The sequence below is a fragment of the Acomys minous genome (genome assembly GCF_964271855.1).
Source record: "Acomys minous genome assembly, chromosome: 20".
NCBI classification, from domain to species: Eukaryota; Metazoa; Chordata; class Mammalia; order Rodentia; family Muridae; genus Acomys; species Acomys minous.
In genome coordinates, this window is record NC_140502.1 from 25,703,185 (window position 1) to 25,725,797 (window position 22,613).

At 52.0% G+C, this 22,613-nt stretch overlaps 3 protein-coding genes across 10 annotated transcripts; 2 read left to right on the plus strand and 1 right to left on the minus strand.

Annotated features, from left to right (window-relative positions):
- Positions 1-1,128: 1,128 nt before the first annotated feature.
- LOC311591547 (KRAB domain-containing protein 5-like) lies at positions 1,129-8,103 on the plus strand. 8 transcript variants are annotated; one of them, XR_014777121.1, is made up of 8 exons: positions 1,129-1,284; positions 1,851-1,930; positions 3,781-3,942; positions 4,837-4,963; positions 5,352-5,428; positions 5,864-5,914; positions 7,233-7,455; positions 7,969-8,055. XR_014777121.1 is itself a non-coding variant. In XM_084771288.1 (6 exons), the coding sequence occupies exons 2-5, from the start codon at positions 1,922-1,924 to the stop codon at positions 5,891-5,893; spliced, it is 243 nt and encodes an 80-aa protein (XP_084627414.1). In that variant the 5' UTR covers positions 1,129-1,284; positions 1,851-1,921; the 3' UTR covers positions 5,894-5,914; positions 7,969-8,103. The 8 variants fall into 8 exon arrangements, 2 of the variants coding, with proteins under 2 accessions (XP_084627414.1, XP_084627415.1); XR_014777122.1 differs by having other exon boundaries at positions 3,781-3,938; XR_014777123.1 differs by lacking the exon at positions 3,781-3,942.
- On the minus strand, positions 7,700-16,873 carry ZNF146 (zinc finger protein 146). Its single transcript, XM_084771272.1, has 2 exons — positions 16,745-16,873; positions 7,700-10,337 (listed from the first exon to the last, which is right to left on the minus strand). The coding sequence occupies exon 2, from the start codon at positions 9,743-9,745 to the stop codon at positions 8,867-8,869; it is 879 nt and encodes a 292-aa protein (XP_084627398.1). The 5' UTR covers positions 9,746-10,337; positions 16,745-16,873; the 3' UTR covers positions 7,700-8,866.
- A 3,183-nt stretch (positions 16,874-20,056) lies between these two features.
- On the plus strand, positions 20,057-21,982 carry COX7A1 (cytochrome c oxidase subunit 7A1). The gene is made up of 4 exons (XM_084771287.1): positions 20,057-20,176; positions 21,105-21,191; positions 21,283-21,367; positions 21,864-21,982. Exons 1-4 carry the CDS (start codon positions 20,162-20,164, stop codon positions 21,917-21,919), a joined length of 243 nt encoding a protein of 80 aa, XP_084627413.1. The 5' UTR covers positions 20,057-20,161; the 3' UTR covers positions 21,920-21,982.
- The last annotated feature ends 631 nt before the right edge of the window (positions 21,983-22,613 follow it).

Sequence of the window (22,613 nt, forward strand, 5' to 3'; positions counted from 1 at the left end):
GTCAAAAATGATCTTACAACTTTAGTTCCTAGTGGCACCACGGTGGAAGAAGCCTCTCGCTCATGAGAAAGAAGCATAAAGTCCCCCGCTCCCCAGATAATTATATTCTAAAAGCAGTTTACCCACTTAAAGATACATTATTGTCAGCTGGGCAGTGGTGGGGTAAGCCTTTAATCCCAGCACTCGGGAGGCAGAGGCAGGGGGATTGCTTTGAATGTAAGACCCCCTCCCCTGTGCACCCGACATAGCAAGCATAGCAGCAGTAACGCTATCTTGCAAGGCAAGACTAGAATAATAGGTTCCCGGGATAAGATAAGGCCTGGGGCCCAGAGGAAAAAGATAAAAGCGTGCTAAGATAACAGAAACAGTTTGTCCTTGTCAAACAAGATATTTATGGCCGGCCATCTGGCCCAGAGAATGGGTAGACTCCCCTGTTCCCATCTGATGACCAGGCTATAACCTCGCTTCATGTCAAACAAGATATTTATGGACGACCACCTGGCCCAGAGAACGGGTGAACTCCCCTGTTCCCAGAGCCCATCTGATGACCGGGCCATAACCTCGCCTCATTTAAATCTACCAATCAGAGCCCTGTAACTATGCTTCTCGCTTCTGTACCTGCGCTTCTCGCTAAAATCCCTATAAAAGGCCCCCGAAAGACTCGCTCGGCGCGCTAGCCTCTCCGGAGACTGAGACGCCCGGGTACCCGACCCCCTTCAATAAAGCCTCTTGCGTGTTGCAACCGAAACCTTGGTCTCGCTGGTTCTTGGTGGGGGTCTCCACGTTAAGACCACCGTGCCGGGGGTCTTACATGAGTTCGAGGCCAGCCTGGGCTACAAGTTCCAGGACAGTCAAAGCTACACAGAAAAACCCTGTCTCAAAAAAACAAAAAAGAACCCAAATAAACAAGAGATAAATTATTCTCAATCTCTATGTATGTGTATATATATGCATATATTTTCTCTCTCTCACAACTTTCTAGCCTATTGAGACATGGATGAAGTGAATGGACATAAAACTTTACAACAAAGGGTTTCTGGGTTTGAGTGAAAGACTTTTGACACGTGTCTGGTTTTGGGTTTGACACGTGGGTCTTGACACATGCCTCATTTTCTGCCTTCGGGATTTCACTGACTAAATTGGAAGCTGCTGTCCTGTTAAAGACGCATCTGGAGAGCTAGCTCCGCTGTTGAGAGCACATGCCGCTCTGGCAGAAGACCTGGGTTCTGTTCCCGGCAGCCACACAGCCGGTCACAACTGTCTTTAATCTTCTGTCCCTTGACGGTACAGTAACGCAAGAGTGCACGTCTGTACCCATACACATGAACACATTTAAATAAAAGGGAGGCAGTTGGATCAGGGCCCCAGGTCACCCCCTTCTGTGTACCAAGTTTGGGACAACATTGGGATGGATGCCCAAGGCAATGTCTCTGAAAGCAAAGATCCTATACCCATTTGGGAAAATAAAAATAACACATTAAGAAAATGTAACAAACGACCATAAAAGGCTTGGTGTCTGTAGGAAGTAGTTCCTCGGGTGTGGAGTGTCAGGCGTTCCCATGCATCGTTACACACAGTTTTGGGCTATTTAGGGAGCAGTCTCGGGGCTGCTGGTAACTGTAGGCTTTTGGGGGGGGAGGGTCGGCGCAGCGTGCCCTAGATCCATCATGTTCCAAAAGCCTGTATCCTTGCCTGTGGGAGTGAAAGAGCTCGTTGGCTCTCTGTACAGAGGAGAAAAGAACCAACACACAGAGCTGCTTGTCAGCCAGGCGGAAACCATGGGAGGTGGCTGCAGGGCGAGTAAGTTCTCAGGTGTCCACCCTCCCCACGTCCTGGCTCTGCTATTTTAGGTACTGCCCTACCCCTTTCCTGAAGAGCAGCCCAAACGGCGGACCGCTCATCCTTCACAGCTCTCAAAACCATGGCTCAGGTGAGGGGTTCCCCCTCCTTGGGAAGCTGTTTTGTACCCGGTCACCCCTACCCCCCCCCTTTTTAAATTTATTTATTTATTATGTATACAGTGCTCTGTCTGTATGTACCCCTGCAGCCAGAAGAGGGCGCCAGATCTCATTATAGATGGTTGTGAGCCACCATGTGGTTGCTGGGAATTGAATTCAGGACCTTGGGAACAGCAGGTGGCACCTTTAACCTCTGAGCCATCTCTCCAGCGCCCCCCCCCCCTTTTTGAAGTCCTAGGAATTGACCCTGGTCCTTGTGTCTTAAGTCCTCCCATTGGTCTTTTTCCCTACAGGAAATCTTGCCCCGGTCTCGTCTCCCCCAGAAACCATGCTGGGACAAAAATGCATTTGTTTGCATCGGTGAACTGTATTAGCACCGAACGTGCCCTGTAAACATGCAGTGCTGAGGTGTAGCTCAGCGGGTGCGGTGTGTGCCTGGCCTGCACGGAAGCCAACACCATGCGTGGCAGTGTCCGCTCATCCTTCTAGGGCCGAGAGATGGCAGGGCGAGAAGTTCAGGGTCAATCCTGTATACAGGGCAAGTTTGCGCCAGCCTGGGCTATGCAAGGCCCTGAGACAGCTCATGGTTGGGGGTGGGGAGTACCCTGAGACAGCTCATCAGGCGGGCACTGTCCACCACGCCTGATGACCAAGAGTTTGGTCCCCAGAACCCACATGGCAGAAGGAAAAACGATGCACGCATGTTGACTCCCACAGATGCACCGTGACACACGGACAGCACTGACTCCACCAGCACAGGAATAATCTTTTAAAACATGCAAACCTTTTGCCTTATGCACCTACCTGTGTAGAAATGAAGGTAAATTTGATAAAAAGTGACTAGAAAATGGGAAAAAACATTTTTTTTATTAAATCATTTGAAATGGGAAGACCCACTTTTTTTTTTCATCCATCAGTGCTCTGCCTGCGTGTACACCTGCAGGCCAGAAGAGGGCGCCAGGTCTCACTATAGATGGCTGTGAGCCACCATGTGGCTGCTGGGAATTGAACTCAGGACCCTTGGAAGAGCAGACAGTGCTCTTAACCTCTGAGCCGTCTCTCCAGCCCTGGCAAAAACATTTTGTCTTAAATGAAAGGGTAGAGACCTGCTGGCAGGGAGTCGAGGATCTGGTTTCAGCCGGGGCGGTGGTGGCGCACGCCTGTAATCCCAGCACCCGGGAGGCTGAGGCAGGCAGCTTTCTGAGTCTGGGCCAGCCAAGGCTACGTAGTGAAAAGCTGACTTGAAAACAAACACAAACTGATCCAACTTTGTATTTGGTTGCAGAAGGAACTGGAATGTAGCTCAGAGCATTCCACTCTGTTCTCAGAGATCTGCCCTCTCTGTCTCACTCAGGAAATCCATCTTTACGCAGCTCAGAGCTTTTGTTGTTTTGTCCCTGGCCCTGAAGCCTGCCCTCTGGTCTGTAGGGAGTCCGCCGCTTTCCGACTTGCGGCCTGCAGGACTTCAGGGACCTTCAGGCAGAGAGCTAGGGAACGGGCAGCTCTGAGTGCAGCTGTCCTTCAAGCATGATGCTTTCTCCTGTCTCCTGCCTGGTTCCGCTGCTCCGATCCCTTCCTGTAGTTGGTGCGTATGTGCTGTGTCCAAATCTTACAGGGAGTCGCTGAGTGCAGATTCTTAGGCGATTTTCTGTATAACTGCCTTAGCTGTCCTGCACTTTGTAGACCAGGCCGGCCTCGGACTCACAGCGATCCTCCTGCTTCTGTGTCCCGAGTGCTGGGATTAAAGGTGTGCGCCACCACACCTGGCGCCATTTATTTTTTTTATTGCTACTAAAACCATACTTCTTTCTGTCTTGAGCAGCGTCTCACTGAGTTGCCCACGCTGGCTGAGTCACTCTGGCTCACGCAGGCCTCACATTGCTGGTAGCTGGGATCACAGGCCTGGGCCGTCAGAGCCTACGAACCCATTCATTTGGAAGTGGAGAAAATCTGTCTTGTGAGACAGCGTGCCTTCTGTGTGTACGTGAGTGGGCCGTGGGCTTATGTTCATATGTACTCTCGCGTGTTCATGACCTGGGAGCACATGGGTCCTGGAGTAGGAACAGACTAGATTTTGTTCCCTAGTAAACAAGTGCACATTGTGGGCTCAGAGCAACGTCACGGTACGTCAAAGCGTAGTTACTTTTCTTTTTTCTCTCCTTATTTGACCTATGTATGTGTGTGTGTGTGTGAACATGCGTGGGCCACAGCATGTGTGTGGATGACAGAACGGTTCTTCCCTTTACCATGTGGGCTTCAGGGTTTGTTCCCGGGCCATCAGGCTTGACCACAGTGCCTCCATCTTGGGATCCCAGGAAGTTACAGCTTAAATCAAAACAAGGAAGAAGTAGTCATTGTTTGACAGATGTTAGGGCTGTAGCACAGACACAGGGACAAGAGTAGCCAGTTCCCAGTGCCAGGGAACTGCTTAAGCACTGGCTGCTCTTCCAGAGGTCCCAGGTTCAATTCCCAGCACCCACATGGTGTCCGACAGTTGTCTGTAACTCCAGTTCCAGGGACTCTGACGCCATCTTCTGACCCTCAAGGGCACCAGGCATGCATGTGATGTGCAAACGTACATGCAAGCAAGACCCTCATACACAGAATAAAACAAATCTTAAACAATATTTGGAAAACAGTGGTTCCCAGTTGGGCATGGTGGCAGCACATGTGTTTAATCCCAGCACTCGGGAGGCAGAGGCAGGAGGATCGCTGTGAGTTCGAGGCCAGCCTGGTCTACAAATTGAGTCCAGGACAGCCAGGGCTACACAGAGAGACCCTGTCTCAAAAAGTGAGAGGTGGGGGCGGGGAGGGGGGGGAATTGGTCCCAGTATCTAATTAACCTGTGCCCGTCACCCTTCCAAATGCTGCACTGCAGGGACCTGTGTCGTTCAAGGATGTGACTGTGGACTTCAGTCGGTTGGAGTGGCAGCACCTGGACTCTGCTCAGAAGACGCTGTACATTGACGTTACGCTGGAAAACTACGGTCACCGCCTGCCCATAGGTGAGAAACACACAACGGGACGTGTCATGCGCCGTGTGTCTCCTTCCGGGACGCCTAAGTGGACGCGCTCTCAAATTTCAGGAAATTTGGTTTGCAGAAGGGACGTTTGCTCTCCCCCCACCTCCCCCCCCCCACCCCCCCCCACCCCCGAGGAAGGCCGCTAAGTGTGCGGGGGCGCACGTGAGGACTTTCAGATACGTGCTGTGGTCGCGCTTGGTTCCCCTCCAGCTTTGTGTCAGATTGTATGTGGCGCATACTCCCTCTCAGATCCCCCGCCACCTCCACAGCCCCCCACCCCCCACCTCCCGTCTCTGGCTAGACACGTGCTTTACCGCTAAATTCCATCCCCAGCCACCTTGTTCATTATCACGTTGTCTTCCCCTGTAAGGCTGTGACATGTCTAAACCGGATGTCTGGAGAGAGGGGAAGAACCGTGGGCATCATTTGCAGGTCACATCTGCTCAGGTGAGCCCCTGACTGCAGACACTTGAAATATAAAGCTGAAAAAAAAAATCTAAGAACATGTCATTGAAATGTTCTTAGAAGTCCCTAACTTTTTTTGTTTTTGTTTTCGTTTTGATTTGTTTTCCAAGACAGGGTTTCTCTGTGTAGCCTTGGCTGTCCTGGACTCGCTATGTAGATCAGGCTGGCCTCAAACTCACAGCGATCCACCTGCCTCTGCCTACTGAGGGCTGGGATTAAAGGCGTGCGCCACCACCACCCGGCTGCTGGTTTATTCTTTTCCACACTGCCGCACACTTTGCCAGTAGGTTTTCTTTTTCTGTTTTGCTTTGTAACTTGGAAGTGCTTTGCTCTAGGTCTGTCACATGCTAGGCTGCATTATAATTTTTTTTAAATCTAGCAAATTTGTGGAAATTCACCACTGCTATTCTTTCCTAGACAAACAGTGGAAATCCAGAGAGTTTTTAAGGAGATTCAAGGAACACCAGGGTAAGTACGCCAGCTCCCTCGTTTCTGTGAACGGCGGACTAAGGAGAGGAGCAGCGTGTGTACGGAGACATTTACTCTCATGGACAGTCCCGTGACACCCAGAGGTCCTCCGCCTAAATACGACACTCAAGGAAAGGCCTTAGAAAGTATATGAAGTAGCTATGGTCACTGTCACCTTAGACTGTGCTGCTGACTTTGAATGCTTTATCTCAAAAACACTTGGAACCGGCCAGGTCAGTGCACACCCAACACACCAGCCCTCAGCTGGCAAAGACAGGAGGGTCACATCCATAGGACCCACATACCAGCCCTCAGGTTTGGAGTGCTGGGAGCGCCACTGCACCCAGGCACCTTGGTTTTTTTGTTGTTTTTTAAAGATTTATTTATTGGATATCATTGCTTTATCTGCAGAAGAGGGCGCCAGATCTCACTATAGGTGGCTGTGAGCCACCATGTTGTTGCTGGGAATTGAAGAACTCAAGACCTCTAGAGGAGCAGTCAGTGCTCTTAACCTCTGAGCCGTCTCTCCAGCCCCCATCATTTTTTTTTTTAATACCTTGCTTTGTTTCAAGTTCTAAAGATGTCAGTAGTAGAGGCTGGAGAGATGGCTCAGTGGCTAAGAATACTGTCTGCTCTTCTAAAGGACCCGGGTTTGATTCCCAGTGCCCACGTGGCAGCTCACACCTGTCTATAACCCCAGTTCCAATGAAGCTGACACCTTCACACTAATATACAGAGTAATTTTTTAAAGAGGTCAGTGGTGTGTTCATTTTTAATACTCCATTTTAAGAATATATTCCAATTTACCTAGCCATAATATAGTATATTCTGTATATGTCTCTTGAGATTTGTATATATGTATGCAATTTTTTATTACTTGATATCAAACACTGCAATTTTTCTGTCCAACATGTAGGTCTTTTCATTTATGCAGATTCTGCCACATATCTTAGACCTTTCCCATTCTTGAGAGTTAAATACAATCGATGTGAAAGAGCAGAACAAAACAGAATTCTTTGCTTTTCCCTACTCTCCACCCGAGAGCCAGGGTCTCACTATGCAGCTCTGGCTGCCCGTGAACCTCCTCTGCAGACCGCACTGGCCTCAGGCTCACAGAGCTCTGCTGCCCCACGGCCCAGTTCCGCACACAGCCCCTTGACATCATCCATCCAGGATGCGTCATGTTAGCCCCGCCCCCAAAGGCAGGACCAGGGACAGGACAGTCAGGGTCAGCTCAGGCGGGACAGTCCATTTCTTGAGGTGAGGTGAGGTTTCTAAAAGCTCCCAGAAAAGCCACTTCCATCTTCTTCCCCCTCAGGCAGATGAGGCATCTGGCTACATACGGAAGTCCCATGCCCACTGCGTCCTACCTAAACTTCAGTGCCCTTAACCTCTGAGCCATCTCTCCAGCACTGAAAGATGAATTTTTAAAATCTTCAGGAAGGCCGGGCGGTGGTGGCACAAGAGCTTTATTAATCCCAGCACTCGGGAGGCAGAGGCAGGAGGATGGCTGTGAGTTCGACACCAGCCTGGTCTACAAAGTGAGTCTGGGACAGCCATGGCTACACAGAGAGACCCTGTCACGGGTTGGGGGGGCTTCAGGGAGGCCCAAGAGGCTTGAGCCACTTACCTACCACCCCTTGGGAAAAACAAAGCAGTGTCTGTCAAACTGGGAAGAAGGAAGCACAGTAAATGATGCCCGTGCAGCTCAAAGTTCAATCAAATGAGCCTGCAAAACATTAGAAATCTAAGGACATAGTAAAATAAAGTTGGAAGATTTAAGAATATGCTATCATTTAAATTTTAATAAAATAGATAATTTTATTACATAGAGTGCCAAGTCCATCCACTCATTGTTAAAGTTTTAGAAATATCTTCTATAAAAGCTTAGTATTTGATTGGCGTTAACTGACTAGAACATGTCTACAGATACAGAGTTCCCACCCTTACCTCCACTCTTATTTTGGAAAATACAGAAAAGTACAAAAAATAAGACATGATATCCGTGTAACACAACTGAAAATTAACCAGTATCTCCATATATTTACTTGCAGTCGCTAAGAATGAACTCTCCGTAAGAGGCTGACGCGCCCCGCCCCCTCCGCCCTCACTGACTGAGGCGCGCTGTGCAGCATTCGGATGCACGTCATTTACACACTGAACTTGACAAAAGTCCTTGTAGTGTTTGCAGCATTCGGCAGCTTGAGTTTCGCCCATGACTTCTAGAACCCTCCATTACACACACCTCACCTGCCGCCCCTGCCAGGTGTCGGCCTCAGTGCCTCACTCCATCCTGCGCAGGCATCCAGCTCTAACGTCTGGCTGCTCCAAATGAAGCCACGGTAAACGTCCTGCTCACGAGAACGTCTCTATTTCCATACGTTAGCAGGAATGTTCTCCCACCCCCAACGTCAGCTCGTGTAATGTACAGCGCTTGCATGTGTCCGCTTTCCGCAATATCCACTGTTTTACTTTTACTATCCTTGTACGTTTCCTCCATGGCCTGGAGCCAGCTGCAGCAGGTTCTCTCCGTGTCCTAACTGCTGGTAACTGCAGTGGGCACGCACTCCACAGTGTGTCCTTGGAGTCACACTGCGCGCCGCTGTGTGAGCATGCGCCTTCTTTCTGTTTGTTTTACAACAGCGCACTTATCAGACTGCTGACGGCCTCAGGTCTGCGCGTGGAGCAGTAACAGGCCTGTGTTCCGTTCGCGTCTTGTAGGTAGCTGTGTAAAGTTCCAGTGCTGGGTTCTTTTCGGTTACGCTCCTTGAGCGCAGGCTTTCAGTCACACACACACTTCCTTCTGTTCACTATGACCTCTCCGGTGCGCGTGACACTCTATGTTGGGTATTTGGCTGACTGACGGCGCTTGGCCTCACAACGACCACACGGTGCCCTGGGACCTGGCAATCATTCATGGCCGCTCGCCTGCGCTGAAGGCGTTCAGGGCATTCAGTGGGTGTGGATTTTCTGGTGTCGGATGTGGTGTGACTTCTGGCTGAAGGCCTTGCCACACTCGCTGCACTGGTACGGCTTCTTTCCGGTGTGGATCCTGAGGTGCAGGGCCAGGGTGGAGAACTGCGAGAAGGCCTTCCCGCACTCGGTGCAGCCGTACGGCTTCTCGCCCGTGTGGCTCCTCACGTGCACGGTAAGGGACGAGCTCTGGGAGAAGGCCTTGCCGCACACGTTGCACTCGTAGGGCTTGTCGCCCGAGTGGATCCTCACGTGCACGATGAGCGACGTGCGCTGGGAGAAGGCCTTGCCGCACTCGGTGCACTCGTAGGGCTTCTCGCCCGTGTGGATGTTTTGGTGCTTGAGGAGGTACTTTTTCTGGCCAAAGGCTGTGCCACACTCGCCGCACTTGAAGGGCTTCTCCCCGACGTGAATCTTCTCGTGCTCCGTGAGGTTGGACTTGCCGCTGAAGGTCTTGCCGCACTCCTTGCAGATGAAGGGCTTCTCCCCGGTGTGCGTCCGCTGGTGCCTGATGAGGTTGGACTTCTGGATGAAGGCCTTGCCGCAGTCTTTGCACTCGAAAGGCTTCTCGCCCGTGTGGATCTTCTGGTGGGTGAGCAAGTTCTCCTTCTGGCTGAAGGACTTCCCGCAGTCAGCGCACGCGAACAGCTTCTCCCCGGAGTGCGTGCTCTGGTGCTTGACCACGTACTGCTTCTGGCTGAAGGCTTTCCCACACTCGCTGCACTCAAAGGGCTTCTGCCGGCTGTGGAAGCGCGCGTGCTCCGCGAGGCCCGCCCTGTGGCTGAAGAGCTTCCCGCACACCTCGCAGGCAAAGGGGCTGCCCCCACTCGCGGCCCTCTGCTGGCCGAGCTGGGACATCTGAGTGCAGGCTTCACCACAGTCACAGGCCGTGGCTCCAACAGCAAAGTTTTGAGGAATGAAGGTTTACTCTTGGCTGAGGAGATTTCCACATTTCTAACCTCCTAAGACTTCTGTGTTTGACCTCTCATTCAAATGCGGAGTAAGGGGCAAACTCTAAGTACAAACCTTTCTTCCCAGTGTAAGTTTTACTAATAGTCAATGCTGTTTTTGCAAATGTCACTAGTCTTTCTCCAGCGTAAATTTTCTGACGTGGAAAGAGCTGTCATCCAGCTAAGGGCTCCTCACTCTTGCTTACAGACACGGGGCCTCCGCTCAGCATGGCTTCTGCGGTGCGGGAGATGTGGCACTTAAGCAAATGCTTCCGGAGCCTGGAGATTCCCAGGCTTTTCATGCAGCCAGACAGCGCAGGGCGACACGGCAGGCATTGCCCCGCCGCACTCTACCGAGACTCCTACAGGAGAGCAGAGCACGGAAGGGTTTCCAAGCCGTATGAAGCAGATGACTCTTTCCATCCGACTTTCTGTTTAGTCTGGAGCGCAAAGCTTGAAGTTTTGAAAAATGTATTGCCTTTTAAAGCTCGGTGTCTCTTCTGAAAAAATGAAGAAGAGAAAAAGTCTGTGAGCAGAGAAAAGATTATTCCAACTTCCTTGCCCTCGCCACTTCCCTTTGTGGACTCAACTGACCGCCCAGACCGCGATGCCCCTCGCTCTACAGCAGGTCACAAAGAGCCATGTGGGTGACATGCGGTAGGCACTCAACAGACACTGCCTGCAGGCCACAGTACTAGAAGGTTCTATGCAAGTCCCCCAGAGAGGGAAGCAGCCGATACCACCACCCAGTATGACACCTATGAAGCATAACAACAGCCAACAAGGCAAGACAGCGGCCCTCAGCCTTGGTGGTCGCTGAGCGCTGCCCAACAGGAAGTGACGTCTGCTCCTGGAACCTGCCTAGCTACCTGGGGCCAGGGAGCCTAGAGAGCCAAGAGGAAAAGGCAGCGCTGCCTCTTACTAAGGCAGCCTAAGCTCTGACTACTCTCTAAATGTTTACCCTGACGGCCGGTAAGTGCGGCTCTCACCCCTCAGCAAGAAACTTCTCTTTAAAATGGAGCCCATCACAGAAAACCACAACTGCTCAAAATGCCACCGACACGATCCTTGCACCTAAGGCTCCAGACACACGAGGGGGGAGGGTGGACAGGTGCGAAGAGCCAGAGGGTCCTGGAGTTCACAGGGCCGCTTTGCCTCTGCTAACAACAACAGAAGAGCTGGCAGGGCCTGAGCAAGTGTACAGCGACAGACAAGCTAACGTGAGAGCGAAAATCTCATCAGCTCACCCACTAACAGCTACAGGCAACTAGGAAAACGCGTCACCCCAGGGATAAGCCCTCTCCGTGGCTATCCAATTCCAGTTTGTCACCCTGAAGTCATATACGCACAAATAACACCAAATGGACTGAGCGCACACACACATAGAAAAGACGCCGTGAACCTGAGAGGGGCAGAGGAAAGGGGAGCGCTGGGGCGAGGGGAAAATTATTAGCTACATTTTAACTTCACACACACACACACACACACACACACAGGCACTTCTCACATGATGAGCAATAAAATCCCAGATTGGTTAGGCGCAACGTTTGCCTAGCATTCATGAGGTTCCAAGTTAAATCCTCAGACTAAAAAAGCAAAAACAAAAACACAAAAACTTGCCAGGTTTGTGTACTCTGAAAGCCCAGCATCTGGACGGTGGTGGCAGATGGTCAGTTCCACTCCCTCTGCTTGCATAATGCATACGAGACACCCAGTCTCAGCAACAAACCAACACCCGCTGTGTACGGGACTTGTGCTTACAGAGATTAACTGTGATGGCTCATATTCCAGAAAGAAGAAATTCCATCCAATCAGTATCTCTAAAAACTTTTTTTTTTTTTTTTGGTTTTTCGAGACAGGGTCTCTCTGTGTAGTCTTGGCTGTCCTGGACTCACTTTGTAGACCAGGCTGGCCTCGCACTCACAGCGATCCACCTGCCTCTGCCTCCCGAGTGCTGGGACTAAAGGCGTGCGCCACCACGCCTGGCTTAAAAACCTTTTTTTTAATTTTTGGTTTTTTGAGACAGGGTTTCTCCGTGTAGCCTTGGCTGTCAACACAGAGATGAGCCTGCCTCTGCCCCTGAGTGCTGCCACTGCACCACCACCGCCCGGCTCAGTACCTCTAAATTTTGAGAAGAGAGCCCCTAGAGGGAAAATTTGAGGTTAAAAACAAAAATGTATACAGATGAGTATATGCCTCAAGTTTTTCCATTAAAAAAAAAATTCAGTAGGGGCTGGAGAGATGGCTCAGTGGTTAAGAGCGCCACCTGCTCTTCCAGAGGTCCTGAGTTCAATTCCCAGCAACCACATGGTGGCTCACAGCCATCTATAATGTAATCTGATACCTTCTTCTGCAGATAAAGCACTCCTATGCAATAAATTAAATAAATCTTTTTTTAAAAATCAGTAAATTGCATAACAGTGAGAAATTATTCAACAAGATAAGATGACTACGCAAAAATACCATTCAGCTAACACACGCGCAGAGAACAATTGCAGGAGTTGGTTCTCCTGCTGACGGAAGCTTGGTGGCAAATGCCTTTACCCACGATGCCCCTCACTGGTCCTGACTTTTCAAAACTACAAAACATCTTGTGGATCAGCCTGAGCTCCAAGCCTCTCTGTCTGGCAGGCACACTCCCACCATGAGGTCACGGACTCGCGCTGACAGTGTTAGCAGCCCCCATCTAAAGCTTTCTTTAATGAGTTGCCTTGGTCATGGTGTCTCTACATGGCAACAGAGAAGTAACTAAGAAATCGTAACCCACACTGGACAAGAAAAGCCTGTATCTTGCCAAATATAAAAGCAAAAGTGGCCGGGCGTGGTGGCACATGCCCTTAATCCCAGCACAGGGGGAGGCAGAGGCAGGCGGCTCTCTGAGTTCGAGGTCAGCCTGGTCTACAAAGTGAGTCCAAGGCTACGCAGAGAAACCCTATCTTGAAAAACAGAAACAAAACTACATATATAAAATAAAAGCACAGGCAGCTGCTGGTGTGGCCCAGGGGCAGAGTGTTTGGCCTTGCAATCCCCCAGCACAACAGCGACAATGCAGGAAACCATTTATATTAAATCCTAAATAAACACAAGAATGTCCCTATCTCAATATTATTTGTTTGCTTGTTTAGGCTTTTTTTTGTGACAGGGTCTCTCTGCGTAGCCTTGGCTGTCCTGGACTTGCTTTTATAGTCCAGGCTGGCCTCAAACTCACAGCGATCCTCCTGCCTCTGCCTCCGGAGTGCTGGGATTGAAGGCGTTTGCCCCCACGCCTGGCTATCTCAATATTATTTAATACAAACAATAACACAGTAAACTTAGGTAGGAAAAAAGTTAATACAGAAACTAAAAGGCTTCAACTATTCCTACATTCACTGTAGAGCCTCAGAAGAAAAAAACACTTAGAAGTAAATATTGTGAAACATTTCTCCAATGTTTAGAGCTTGTACGATCTGCAGCCTGAGGTAGGAGGTGGGAACTCACAGCCAGCCCAGGCTGTGTATTCTGAGACTGTGTGTCAAGTAATGACAACATAGTAATAAAACCTATGTGGAAACACTTTAAAGGCTGTTGAAATGGCCTGGTATACAAATGTGACAACCTAAGCTCAGTGTCTAGACCCACACAAACGCAGACGGAGGGACAAGTTTACGGAGCTGCCTCTGACCCTCACACCTTCACCCTGCACCTGTGCACACAGCTACACAGTGATGTCTATAAAAATGTAAACACGTAAGACTCCAAAAGACAGCCGAACGTGGTGGCGCATGCCTGTAATCCCAGCACTCGGGAGGCAGAGGCAGGCGGATCGCTGTGAGTTCGAGGCCAGCCTGGTCTACAAAGTGAGTCCAGGACAGCCAAGGCTAACACAGAGAGACCTTGTCTCAAAACACCAAAAAAAAAAAAAAAAAAAAAAAAAAAAAAAGACTCCAAAAGACATCTGAACAGCAGGCACGATACCGAAACGACCCAGCTATCCAGCGCCATTGTAGCTTCTTTACAAATAAAAATGAGCCAGCCTTGAGGGCCGAGCGTAGCCCTGGGCAGGGGCTCACTCCTCCCATTTTCTGGGAATCTCAAATCAGACTATTAGGGTTTTTACAGAAGCTACCCTGAGTCCTGCAGCTCTGCCAGCAAAGTTTTAAATTATCACTTGTAATCCTGTCAGATGCACCTCAATACACACCCTGAGGTTCCTTAGCAATCGTTTGAAGACAATAGCTCCAAAGCCACCCGAGTGACACTGTGACTTCTGCACCTCTTCCCTGACAAGCCCACACACACGCTCTGGACTGCACCTTCCTTCCCCGGCGCCTTTTTCTTCTTTAAGTCTAGTAAAATATCTTGAGGGTGAAGATGTGTGGCTCGGTTGGAGGACTGCTTGCCTAGCGTGCAGCAAGCCGTGGGTTCAGTTCCTAGCACCGCAAACGTGGTTGTAGGGCACAGCCTGCACTTGTAGCTCTCTGGAGCTGGGGACCGGAGGCAGCAGTGCTAAGTGACACCTGTCTCCAGAAGGCTGACCCAACTCCATCCAGCTCTGGGGCAGGAAAGGTAGCTACCACGTAAAGGAGCCGGCTCCAAGGCTGAAATGCTGAGTTCTGTCTTTTCTAGCACCGTAGTTGGAAGAGAACCAACTCCGCCAAGTTGTTCCCTGACTTCCCTATGCATGATGTTTCACTCAAGGCATGCTTGTGCAAATAAAGGCAGGAAAGGGAAGGGAAGGTGTAATTAAAATACAATCTCGGAGGCTGGAGAGATGGCTCAGAGGTTAAGAGCACGCCCTGCTCTCCCAGAGGTCCTGAGTTCAATTCCCAGCAACCACATGGTGGCTCACAGCCATCTATAGTGAGATCTGACGCCCTCTTCTGGCCTGCGGGTGTACATGCAAGCAGAACACTGTATACATGATAATAAATAAACCTTTGGGGGAAAAAAAATTAGCCAGGGGGCAGTGGCGCACACCTTTAATCCCAGCACTCGGGAGGCAGAGGCAGCCGGATCGCTGTGAGTTCGAGGCCAGCCTGGGCTACAAAGTGAGTCCAGGACAGCCAGGGCTACACAGAGAGACCCTGTCATGAAAACAAAACAAAACAAATCAAAAGGCTTTACATTTAATTTTTAAAAATGCGTTGTAAGCCGGGCGTGGTGGCGCACGCCTTTAATCCCAGCACTCGGGAGGCAGAGGCAGGTGGATAGCTGTGAGTTCGAGGCCAGCCTGGTCTACAAAGTGAGTCCAGGACAGTCAAGGCTACACAGAGAAACCCTGTCTCGAAAACCCAAAAAAAAAAAAAAAAAAAAAAAATGCGTTGTAAAACTAGGGTTCAAGGGCTGGAGAGATGGCTCAGAGGGTAAGAGCACTGGCTGCTCTTCCAGAGGTCCTGAGTTCAATTCCCAGCAACCACATGGTGGCTCACAACCATGCACAATGTGATCTAATGCACACTGTATACATAATGAATCTTTTAAAAATGCTTTAAAAAATATTGGTTTTATTCAATGTATCTACTAGTGACACCTTTTCATAAACCTGAAGGCTACTGATTGGTAAATCTTTGGGTTTTGTTTTGGTTTTTTTTTTTGTCTTTTTGTTTTGTTTTGTTTATTTTTCAAGACAGGGTCTCTCTGTGTAGACTTGGCTGTCCTGGACTCACTTTGTAGACCATGCTGGCCTGGAACTCACAGCGATCCCCCTGCCTCTGCCTCCTGAGTGCTAGGATTAAAGGTGCGTGCCACCACACCTGGCTGATTGGTGAATCTTAGCTACTTGATTGCTTAACTTTTACCATTTAAAGAAAGGCCACAGCTGGTAGTATCTTTAATAACAGCAATAGCAGGCAGAAGTAGTTTTTTCTTCCACGTGCCCACACAATTATCAGGAAGGTGTTATGACTTTTAACATCTACCACAGCTTTCTTCATAAAAAACAAGGAAGCTGGTAGAAGCCCCTGCTTCCAACGCCAGCGACCAGAAGCCCCTGCTTCCAACGCCAGCGACCTAAAATCGACACCAAAACCCACTCGGTGGAGGACGGAAACCGATTCCTAAACCGTCCTCCGACCGCCACACTTGCTCACGCAAAGAAAATCATTTTAAACGAGGAAGTGTGGCAGAACCTAAATTTAAGTTAGGTTCCTAAATCGTGGGTTTTCAGTGGAAATGGCGCTCATCAAACAAAAAGCCTATCTGCCTAGCAGCTAAAAGTACCTCAAAAATCAGAAATGCGAGTCTGAGGCAGGGACCCTGGAAATAGAAAAAAATTTTTTTTAAATTCAAACCTATTGTTTTGTCGGGGTTTTTTTCCCTAAGCATATCCGAGTAATCTGTATCCCACGCCCACTCATAAACAACCGCGTTTTAGTATAAAAAGTCCTTTAAAAAAATTAACATTGTTATTATTATTTTCTTTAAGGTTCACTGCACACCACAACATTCAGCCGCCGGGCGTATAAAAACAGTTTTAATAACTGTTTACTCCTCAGCTTCGTGCCTCCCCTCCCTCCCCCCCCCACAAACACACACTTCAAGTCTTCAAATAAATACGGATGCTCTTCCAGGAAGATGGCCCTGTCATAATTATCAGCACTTTCGACACGGGGGGTGGAGGGGCCCCGTTATAATCGTCAGCACTTTCGCCACGGGCGCGCACGCGTGATCACACACCGACGCGGGCCGAGGTCCACGCAGCCCAAGGCGCCCCAAACCCCCACACCCGGCGTCGCCGTCCACTCCACGCGGACTCCCGCCCACCGCGACCGCCCCGTGGCGCCTCGGTGCCCCCTCCCCCGCGGTCTCCCTCCCCCCTGTCCCCCCGCCCCCGCCCCCCCCCGCGAAGGCCCGACGCCCCGCTCTCCCCCGGCGCCCCCCCCCGCCAACCCTCCCGGCCCCACCGACCCCGGACGCCCCCGGTCCCCACCTCCCGACTTCGGCGCCACGTGGACCCAGAGGCCGCGCTGACCCGCGGACAAAAGACCAAAAAATGTCCACTCCGCTGCCCTGCGTCTGCGCACTGAGGGACGGGAGCGAGCAGTCCCAGAAGTCTCTGCGACACCGTTTCCCGCCCCCCCATCACCTCAAGGCCACGCCCAGCCCCCCGCCCAGGGCTTTGGGACTACACTTCCCACAAGGCATTGCAATGGGTGGTGGTCTCCCACGCGCAAGCCGGGCCGCCCCGTCGTGTGATCCGCGGGTTAGTTCACACCTGGTGGGGTGTTCGGCGTGTGGGCTTCCTCTTTGACACCTCACGGGCGCAGTCTCAAAAAAAAAAAAAAAAAAAAAACTAGACTGAGCCGAGACGCCATCTTGCCCGTGGCTGGTGCGGCTCTGGACTACGCTTCCCAGAAGTCCATAGCGAGCTGACGTCGCACCTGAAATTGGTGAAACCTTTAGCTTTTGCTGAGTCGCGCGCCTCCTAGGGAAGGTGAAGGGGTTTGGGAGCCCTGGGCTGGGGGTCTGGGCGGGGTCCGGAGCCTTGTGGGGGCTGTGCACGTGGGGGCTGCAGGATCCTAAGTGTGGCTTTGATTGTGGCCTGTGTGTGACCCGTTGAGTGCTTATAAGTGTGCTGTTGTAATCACCTGTCTCCAAGGTGTGTGTGTGTGTGTATCTGACGGTTGCTTGTGCAAACACACGTGATGTCGTGTGCGGTGGTTCCGGGGTCTTGTGATTGTGGACGTGGTCCTGTGGTGTGTTACATGCCCCATAGCCCTTATTCCTGGGGGTGTGAATATAGCTGTACGTTTGCCTCTCCGTGTAGTAGTGTGGCTGTGGCTCTGCCTCGGCACCGCGTGGGCGTCCTCGTGTTCCCTGGATGGGTGTAACGGCGTGTGGTGTGATGCTGTGTGCGCGGGAGTGACTGTCCCCAGAAGTGGATGTGGTAGAGCACTGAGCTCCCACATTGGTGACTGTGACTGCGTAGGGTGGCCCTTTACCGGTGTCGGTAACGGGCGAGGGAAGTGACTGGACCTTAGTGTTGAACAACCTGGCTGTGGGGTGTATGGAGGGATCCAACTGCGACTGTGTCCGTGTGTGGCCCCGGGGGGCGGATGAAAGGAGCTAAACGCTGTCGTCGTACGTACGCCTGTAATCCCATCCGTTTTGGGTGCCTCAGGCAGGAGGATCTCAAAACCAAGGCTAGCCTGAGATGCACTGCAAAACCCCGTCTCAGGAAAAAGAAAAAAATGACGGAGAGACGCCTAAGTGAGTCAGGTTTTTTCCGGCACAAGCGTGAGGATGTCAGTTTGCATCCCAAAACCCACGTCAAAGTCAGTCACCGTGTGTGTTTGTAATTCTCCTGTAATCCCAGCTCCCGCACGCTTCAGAGACAAGAGTCCCCAAAGCTCTCGGAAGAACTCGCCTCGGGTGTGGAGGAGTGAGTAGAGCAGGAGGTGGCAGCTAGGACCAACACCCAAGACTCTGCCTCGCCCTCCGTATAAATTGCATGATGCGCACACACACACCACACACAAAGATTTTTAAAAAGTTATTTCTAAGAAGTGAAGAGTTGTCCCCTGGACGGGGAGACCTGGTGGCAATCAGAGGAAGGACAGCAAGTTACCAAGAAGAGACTTGATACCCTATGATCATATAGAGGGGGAGGTAATCCCCCTCAGGAACAGTCATAGGGGAGGGGAATAAGGGGAAATTGGGAGGGAGGGAAGAATGGGAGGATACAAGGGATGGGATAACCATTGAGATGTAACAAGAATAAATTAATAAAGGAGAAAAAAAAAGGAAGTGAAGAGTTGAGGTGCCGTTGTGTCTGTGTGACACATCTTGCAGCCGCCAAGTGTGTCCCTGTGACGCGTCTGTGACTCTGCCGCGCTGGCTACCCATGATTCCTTTCTTCTAGCCCTTTTCTAAGAAAGTGTTAATAAGCGCGGTCTGTGGCTCACTGGTTAGCTATTGAACATCCAAAAGCCAAGTTCAGAGTGCATCAAGTCTTATCTCTCCCCCCCCCACACACACACACAAACTCTTTTCGAGACAGGGTTTCTCTGTGTAGCCTTGCCTGTCCTGGACTCACTTTGTAGACCAGGCTGACCTCGAACTCACAGCGATCCCCCTGCCTCTGCCTCCCGAGTGCTGGGATTAAAGGCGTGTGCCACCACCACTGGGCTAAGCTGCACTTTTCACCAGTAGGTTCTATCGGGCTCTCTTTGTGGTGTCAAGCCTCAACCCTCTACATGACCCCTTCAGTCCTGGGGTTCCAACCGCTACTGAGGCGGCACCTTCACCAACGGCCTGGCCTCTCACAGTGCTCAGTTGCTCTCCATGACCCCTCCATGCCTTAAACACCAGTACCTCCTGGGAGACTCTTCCACATGACCACGTTTGGCTGGCACGCAGCTTCTGTGTGCTCACTCTGAGGAAACGCTTCCCAGAAGACTTCACCGCAACGAGGCGTTTGTTTCTTGAGACAAGGTTTCTCTGTGTAGCCCTGGCTGTGCTGGGCGTTCACAGGGGATCAGGCACACACATGGTGCACAGACACACATGCAAAACACCTGTAAAGTAAAAGCCATATTTCATGATATCAGAAATTGTATACAGCTGGGTGGTGGCGGCAAACGCCTTTAATCCCAGCACTCGGGAGGCAGAGGCAGGGGGATTGCTGTGAGTTTGAGGCCAGCCTGGGCTACAAAGCGAGTCCAGGACAGCCAAGGCTGCACAGAGAGACCCTGTCTCGAAAAACAAAACAAAACAAAAAACCCCAAATAAACAAACAAACAAAAAAGTAAATGCTAAGTTATCAGACCCACGGAAAGGGGCCGGTAGGAGATGCAGTTGAACATCGCAGCCACTAGATGGCAGCGCAGCGCCGCCAAACACGTTTTTCTAGCTGGGCTGCTGCACGGCGTCACTTCCTGTACTTGTCTCCCACCACAACCAACAACTTGCTTGCTTTTTTTTGGGTTTCATCTGCTATTCTTTTTTTTTCTTTGTTTTCCCGGGCGCTGGGGAAGACCCTCTCTGGTGGCCTTCAGGAAACAAAGATGGAAGCAGGCTGGGAGGAGCGAGGCGCGGTCACTGGTTCTGAAGTTCACCGCTGCTGCCCTCACTTCCTCCCAGACACAAGCAGGGCAGCCGGAGGTCGCAGCCAGGGAAGGGACGGCTCAGGGCCACCGCCAGGGTGAGACCGACGGTGACTGGCAGGTTGGAGCACCTGCTCTCGCAGCCTATTGGACGGACCCGGCTTGGCCCCGCCCCCTGGCTGGCAGGCCCCACCCACTCCCGCCCCGCCCCCCACGCCGCCCCGGGGTTTCCCCTCTTAGGGTAAAGGGCTCGCTGCCCTTGGGCGGAGAGGGGAGGTGACTCGAGCCGCCGAAGACGCAAAATGAAGGCCTTGCGGGTGAGGCCTCCCCCACGGGCTGTGTCGGGGTGGAGGGGAACCCCACAACCCGGATGCCTACCCTAAACGTTGCCAGGAGCTGGAGTCTTGGACCAGGTGCACCCCAAAGAGTCTGGGACTCCCCTAACCCTGCACTTCCAAGACAGCAGGACCCCTAACGGGGGCCCAGGACCCCAGGTTTAACTCCCCCTGTTACCTAAGTCCCCATTAACGACCCCGGGAGCCCTAATACCAACTCAGGGTGCCTTGGGCAGCCCGGAAACCCTCGTGGGACTTCCAAACCTATTTTTGACATCCCCGGAACCCGATTTTCTCATATTAATTAACCCAGCCTCAATCCCCCAAGTACCAGGAGCCTGCTGACCTCCAGGCTGTGCCCTCCAGGCAGCTGTTCCCTGCCCCCACCCTTTTTTCCCCTTGGTTGTTTGGTTTTTGTTGTTTTGAGACAGGGTCTCTCTGTGTAGCCTTCGCTGTCCTGGACTCGTTTTGTAGACCAGGCTGAGCCTGGAACTCACAGCGATCCTCCTGCCTCTGCCTCCCGAGTGCTGGGACTAATAAAGGCGTGGGCTGCCCCGCCCGGCTCCCTTTGGTTTTATTTTTATTTTCCTTATTTTGTTTTGACACAGGGTCTTGTGTAGCCTGGGCTGGCCACTAACTTCCTTGAACTTCTGGTTCTCCTGCCTTGACCTCCCAGGCGTGACAACATATGTCACATTTATTTTATAAATGCTTACGGAGTAGCCCAGGTTAACTCCCGAATCTTCCCCGCTGGAATGCTGGGATACCCGGCCTCCGCCACTCTCCTGCTGCCAACCGGTGTCTCGCCTTTAAGATAGATGCTCAGGCAGGGGCGTACTCCCTGCGTCGCGATCTCACCGAGCACCCTCGCTGCGGTGCTGCCGACCTGACCATCTTCCTAACCCTCTAGGTCTCCCAGGCTCTGGTCCGTTCTTTTAGCTCATCTACCAGGAGCCACTTAGAAAACCGTGTGGCCGAGAAGCAGAAACTCTTCCAGGTAGGCGGGCCCGAGGTCTCTGGGCCCTGTGTGGGCTGCGGGTGGCAGGACAGGTCTGCAACCCTGTTCTCATCCTCGCCCTCACACACAGGCGGACAACGACCTCCCAGTACACCTGAAGGGCGGGGGAATGGACAGAGTCCTGTACAGACTGACCATGGCACTGACCCTGGGGGGTGAGTGCGGGGCCCACTGAGTGGCTCGGGTTGTGGGCTAGCCAGCGTCGGGGTCGGTCGGTGCCGAGCTGACGAGGTCTGAGGACCAAATAGTGCTTAGGATGGGGGCAGTGGGGTTTGTTTTGTTTTGTTTTTTGAGACAGGGTTTCACCATGTAGCGTTGGCTGACCTGGACTCACTACGTAGACCAGGCTGGCCTCAAACTCACAGCGATCCGCCCGCCTCTGCCTCCCAAGTGCTGGGATTAAAGGCGTGCGCCACCACCGCCCGGCTGTGGGGAGGATGGTTTTTACCTATTGCCCCGAGGAAGTTGGGCTGGCGATGTGTCTGCCCACTCCATCCCAAAATAAGCTCCTGGCCTGGTCCAAATCAAAATGCATGGGATGGGGATTCCCCCGAGGCATCTGGCTTGGGAGAAAGCGGACAGCTGAACTGGAGGGGGCGGGGCTTTTAGAGGGAACTAGTCCCATCTGACACCTACAACGCCTGCTTCCAGGCACCGTCTACTCCTTATACTGCCTGGGATGGGCCTCCTTCCCCCACAAGAAGTGACACCCAGAAGCCTGGAGGACTCGGACAAACATCAATAAATGCGCTCATCTCCTGTGAACCCAACCCAGCTCTGGCCTGCGAGTCTGTGTCCCAACTCACCTGCCCACGCGGGGGCCAGGAGGGGGTGGCGAGGCGGCGAGCGCGCTACCCCAGCTCTTGGCCCCTGGTGCTGGACCTAGGACAACCTGCTTTAGGGATGCCTACTGGGGGCCCGAGGACCCGGCGTGGTGGGTGCCCAGAGGAGCAGAGACCCAAAGGGGGAGTCAGGCTGGCTTCAGGGCAGCCAGGGCTGCGAGAGAGACCCTGTCCTGGAAGGAGACAAGCTGTGTCCATCATCCATGAACCAAGGGAGGATAAAGACAATGCCAAGACTGAGGCTTGCTGCTGACAAAGCCAGGTGGAAGGCACAGGACCCACCATGAATGAGTGTGAGAGTCTAAGAGAGAGTCTGTGTGAGTGTCGTGTGTGTGTTAGATCACGTGCCGTGTGCAAAAGCCCTGGCTGGGCCCCATCCTCAGCACCAACCAGTCAATCAGTTGGAGGACCCAAAAAGCTGAAGCTTGGGGGGGCGGTGTGATGGAGACAGGGACAGAGAGTCACTGAGGTGTAACAGTGGGGGGTTGTGCAGGGGGCCACTGGGGGACCCTGAGCCCCAGTCGCAGCCTGCATGGGATCTAGGTGGTGCCCAAGCAAA

Bases quoted from the DNA above. Each gene is read 5' to 3' on its own strand.
- LOC311591547 (XM_084771288.1), top strand. The intron at 4,964-5,351 runs GTGAGAAACACA...TTCCCCTGTAAG, and splicing joins CGGTCACCGCCTGCCCATAG to GCTGTGACATGTCTAAACCG. The intron at 5,429-5,863 runs GTGAGCCCCTGA...ATTCTTTCCTAG, and splicing joins TGCAGGTCACATCTGCTCAG to ACAAACAGTGGAAATCCAGA.
- ZNF146 (XM_084771272.1), bottom strand. From the start codon at position 9,745: ATGTCCCAGCTCGGCCAGCAGAGGGCCGCGAGTGGGGGCAGCCCCTTT.
- COX7A1 (XM_084771287.1), top strand. The intron at 21,192-21,282 runs GTAGGCGGGCCC...CCTCACACACAG, and splicing joins AGAAGCAGAAACTCTTCCAG to GCGGACAACGACCTCCCAGT. The intron at 21,368-21,863 runs GTGAGTGCGGGG...GCCTGCTTCCAG, and splicing joins CATGGCACTGACCCTGGGGG to GCACCGTCTACTCCTTATAC.